Here is a 4,580-nt window from a genome sequence, read left to right as displayed (position 1 = left end):
GGTCCCGGGGGCGGAGGCCCGAGGCCGGCGGGCGCTCAGGACGAGCCCTCGGTCTCGGACGCGTGCAGCAGGAGGCCGCCGCCGCCACCGCTGGACTTGTGCTTCTTCAGCAGCTGCGTGATCTTCTCGTCGTCCGAGTTGGGGTCCAGGGGCTTGTTGTAGTCGTCGTCCTCCTCTTCGTTCTCCGAGGCCCCCTTGAGCCGCTCGGTCTCCGAATCCTGCTTCTTCTTGGCCGTGGCCATCTCGGCCGCGTGCTTCTTCCTCCACTTGGTCCGGCGGTTCTGGAACCAGACCTGAGGGCCAAGAAAGGGGAGGAGAGGGGAGACGGGGCCGGAAGGAATTGAAGGCCTGCGGATCCGGGCACACGCTGCTTCCCCCACGTCCCCCTGGGCGCTCCTGAGGGCGGGCCCCTGACGGCCCGCCACCCTCCGCGGAGACGTCCCTTGTTTGGGCCGCCAAAGTCCGTCTCCACCGCCCCAGCTCCCTCCGGGCATCAGGCACCCACCCACTGCCTGCCGTTGCCATAGCGATAGTAACACTAGAGTACTGAAGTTGTCAGTGAGCTCTCTTAGACTAGAAAAAACTTGGAAACTTAAAATAAGTTTCTCTAAAAATGAGTCCACTTTCCTACTTTGTGGTCTGAACGCGAAAACTTCTCATCTTCCTAAGTTTGCTTTATCATGACTGTGATTTTATTTGTTGTTTACTTTCTTAGCTTAAGACTTTCAAACAACCTGAAGTGTACTTGCTGTTTAGAGTGACTTCTGGGAGAAAGCACAGCATTCACCCTGCTTACCTCTGTTCTCCTTTCCACTTTTGGATATTTCTCTCTTTCACGTATCTCAAGGCTAAATCCACACAAACATGATAGGTAAACGTTCCCCTCCCCATTTACACTTCTAATGTACCATGTAAAGTTTAAAAAAAATTACTAAAACCGACACCTCTAATCACTAATAATCAATATAAATGCATGAAAATACTGAGTAGGTTAGCCAAAATCACCCCAGAAGTTTGTGTGTGTGTTTCTCTGACTTAATGTTTTTCAAAAAACCAAATCAGGCTTTTTTGACAAAATTTTCATTAGTTATTTCTTAAAAGTGAAATTTTGCCAGTTACATTACTTCCCACTGTTACCATGCCTAGTCTTTCGAATACTATTTTAATTTGTTCCTTTCCAAGACATTTATTGTATATAACAAATATTTTAAGCCTATTCACAATGTTTGACACCATATTTGATATACATATTTTAACCTAAACCATCAGCCATAAGCAACCAATTTCCCAAACATTATCTTCTCTTTATGCATCTCATCCATTTTCTCATCCGTTATGTATTTTATCTAGAGAATCAGAATTGTGAAGAAAGCGATTTTTATTTTCTTTATACAGCTATAATAATTCACTTCCAGCCACACAGACATATTTACGGTGACAAATGAAGACTTCCAGATTACTGTGGTAGGCTCTGTACCAACTACTGCAAAAATAATTTTAACTGTGATGGTATTCTAATGGTCACATACAAAATCACTCCTGAAATGCATTTTATGATGCTTGCCCCCAGGGGAAATATACTCTAACCAGCAGAGATGGCTAACAGTTATTCCTACTTAATTTAAGGAACAACAATATTACTAATGAAAACAGACACTCCCCCCAAAACCCCAAAAAAACCCAACTATAATAAACTGAAGAAGAGAAACAAAAGGGAATACAGGAAATATAGGAAATGACTAGAATGAATTTAACTAGCTAGCTCATCCTTTTATTTTTCAGGGAAAGATTTCTCAGATTTGATTCCCTGAAAACATACTGTATAACCCAATTATAAGATAGATAATGTTTTAATTATAAAAGGTTGTCAAAAACCACAATATATCTTACAACTGTTGAAAACCTTAGAATTCTTTCATAATACAGTAATAATGTCAATTCGTTTGGAAAATTGCTATTCCAAAGTGATGGTCTTCAGCTAAACTAAAAGCAAATCACCCTTGTGAGGTGGTTGGATCCTGTGGATATTTTAGTTAATAAAGTAGCACTATAAGGTTGATTTACATCAGGAAATCATAACTAGAGGAGCCTGATTTGACAAACAAAAGCTTGAATATCCTTACAAATAGAATAAATAGAAGCTATCTATCTGGCCTGATCTGTTCTCAGGGCTGCTATTTCGGTGATGCTTTTATTCTCTGTTAGTGGCTAGTTACCCCAGCACATGTTGCTATCTAGATTAACCTAATTTCAAAGGCGGGGGCTTGATTCCTTTTGTTCATCAACAGTTTGCCCGCCTTGAGACCCCAGGGCCTTTGTAAGCCCCACTCCCACCCCTTTTGCTGATTTCATCTTCTCCCCAGGCTCCTCGGATCCGCACCCTGGACGGCTGTCTGTTGGAGGGGTGTGCGTGTGTGGCTTGCTCTCGCGTTGGGGATTGGGAAGCCATCCCTCGAGGTTTGCAAGGTCCACTCACCTTGACCTGACTCTCCGTCATCCCCAGCGAATAGGCCAAGCGAGCCCTCTCGGGCCCCGCCAAGTATTTCGTTTGTTCGAAAGTCTTCTCCAAAGCGAAGATCTGCTGGCCCGAAAACGTGGGTCTCGTGTGTTTTCTCTTTCCGTCTTTGTCCAACAAAATGGATCCTTGATCTGCAAGAACAGATAAACAAGGGAAGGGGGAAAACAATCGGTTACAAGCGGCTCCACTGAAAAGAAACGAATTCAAAAAACGATGTTTCGGGGAAAGCTTATTCTGCGGCAGATATCAGAAGTGTCTGGCGCTTCGAGCCCCACCGCTCGCATCTCTTTGCCTTTTTACGCCCACCTGTTTTTAACAGCCGGGTGTGTTCGAACAGCAGTAAATAACCTTCTACCCAACACCGACGTCAAACAGCGAGGGAGCGCATTGCTGAAGTTTGCCGGAGCCGAATCGCCAGGCCCCAGTAAATTGAGAATGCGGAGGAGAAAAGCCCCTCTCGCCTGCCAGTCTAATCGGTGCTCGCTAGGCCCAGGGACTTGGCATGAGGATGGCTAGTTCTGTTCTGTTTTTCCTTGAACACTTTCCTAACCTGTGTCCGCACAACAAAGAGAGCCTTGTTTTTTGCACACAAGAGAGCTAAATCGCCCCCAAGTCTAACTAACGCCACTGCGGCCGAGGGGGAGGGGGTGCCGCCTTTGTTGGCGGTCCCTCCTTGGCCATCAAAACGAATACAATAGCGTCTCCCCGACACCCTCACCCTCCCGGGCCGCCCTCATTCCCGAGGCTTCCCAAGGGAGCCTCCGCTTGGCTCCACCAGTTCTCTTAGTTACTGCCGCTCAGCCACACCAAGAGGTCTGGAGACTTAATGGAAACTTGAGGGGCTCGGTCAAGAGCAAAGAACAGAGCAAGAAAAAGACCTGGGCAGGGGCTCGAACTCCGCCTGGAAGACTAGGAGCCTCCGCGGCGGTGGCCAACTACCCACATGATTAGATTTCGGGGCGACTCAGTAGGTTTCAAACAAGGTCTTGGTGGGATGTGCATATTCCCCAGTCTTTCTCCCTCTGCTTCTTTCTTCCTCTGGTTCATTTTCGTGTTGGGATGTTGAGGGCCACGATGCCTCTCAATATGCTCAGGCCCAAGGCGTCCCAGCCCTTCGCTACCCGCACCCGGGGGGCCGAGGCAGGTGGGAAGCTAGGGCCCAGGGGAGGGAGGTGTCCCGCATTGACGGCGCTCGCTCGGGCGCCTGCCGAGGGCCGGTCTTCAATGCGCTCACCCGGCCGGAGAGTACTGGAAAGCCGGGGAGGGCTCCTCGAAGGCAAAGAGGTTAGGTGGGGACACCCTGGGCCGAGACGTACAGCAAATACAAGCGCTCTGCTCAGGGCTTTGGAGGGCTTGCCGCTGTCGTTCCCCACAGATTCTCCAAGCCGGTTAGGCAGGCGAAAGTGCAGGGGCCCTGGCCGACCGGCGGGAGAGCAGGGGTGTAGGCGGGGGTTCAGTGGCCTCTCCTGCCCTTCCCACCTCTTTAACCCAGGCCTGCCTTGAGTTTCCCGTCAGGCTGTTCCAGAGTAGCCGGGGCCTTGGATGACACACACGCCACATCGCGTTGTTTTCAACGCGGACGCATGCACACCCGCTGCGCGAGGGTTGCCCAGCCCTTGGAGAAAGGGGGGCGCTTGATGCAACCACGCGAGCTCAGGCAAGCCAGAATCCCTCAACGAATGCCCTGACCCGGCCTCAATCGTGCGATTCTGGGGCTGCCAAACTACTGGGGAGCCAAGAGGGTGCACCGATCCGCATGCACACCGGGGGCCACGACCCGAGAGCGGGCAGAACACGCACAGCTGGACTCAGGCGATCGTACTCACGAGGGGTGCAGGCCAGGCGCGCGTCCCTCCAGGGCGGGCTCTGCATAACTCCTGGCCAGAAGATGGGTGTCCGGCCGGGCAGCTCCGCCAGCGGCTTGGGGTACCGACCCACGGCGGCCACCGCCGCGGCGCTGGGGCTGAAGTAGAGCCCGGGCGGGGGCGGCGGCGGACTCAGGCTGCTGAAGCGGGGCAGGCCGGCCAGCAGCCCCGCTGGGGATGAGGCGGCGGCTGCGGCA

At 51.1% G+C, this 4,580-nt stretch overlaps 1 protein-coding gene across 1 annotated transcript in view; it reads right to left on the bottom strand.

The window, feature by feature from the left end:
- Positions 1-6: 6 nt before the first annotated feature.
- NKX6-1 (NK6 homeobox 1) overlaps positions 7-4,580 on the bottom strand; it is a 5,108-nt gene continuing 534 nt past the window's right edge. Inside the window, exons 2-4 of the mRNA XM_029925366.1 lie at positions 4,345-4,580; positions 2,477-2,649; positions 7-293 (exon numbers count right to left, since the gene is read on the bottom strand). Of these exons, the coding sequence (XP_029781226.1) occupies positions 36-293; positions 2,477-2,649; positions 4,345-4,580 (667 nt within the window). The 3' untranslated portion in view covers positions 7-35. The remainder of the gene's footprint in view (positions 294-2,476; positions 2,650-4,344) is intronic.

The sequence above is a fragment of the Suricata suricatta genome, chromosome 1 (assembly GCF_006229205.1).
Source record: "Suricata suricatta isolate VVHF042 chromosome 1, meerkat_22Aug2017_6uvM2_HiC, whole genome shotgun sequence".
Lineage (NCBI taxonomy): Eukaryota > Metazoa > Chordata > Mammalia > Carnivora > Herpestidae > Suricata > Suricata suricatta.
Note: the sequence above shows the minus strand (reverse complement) of the source record. Positions and strands in the feature narration are given on the sequence as shown.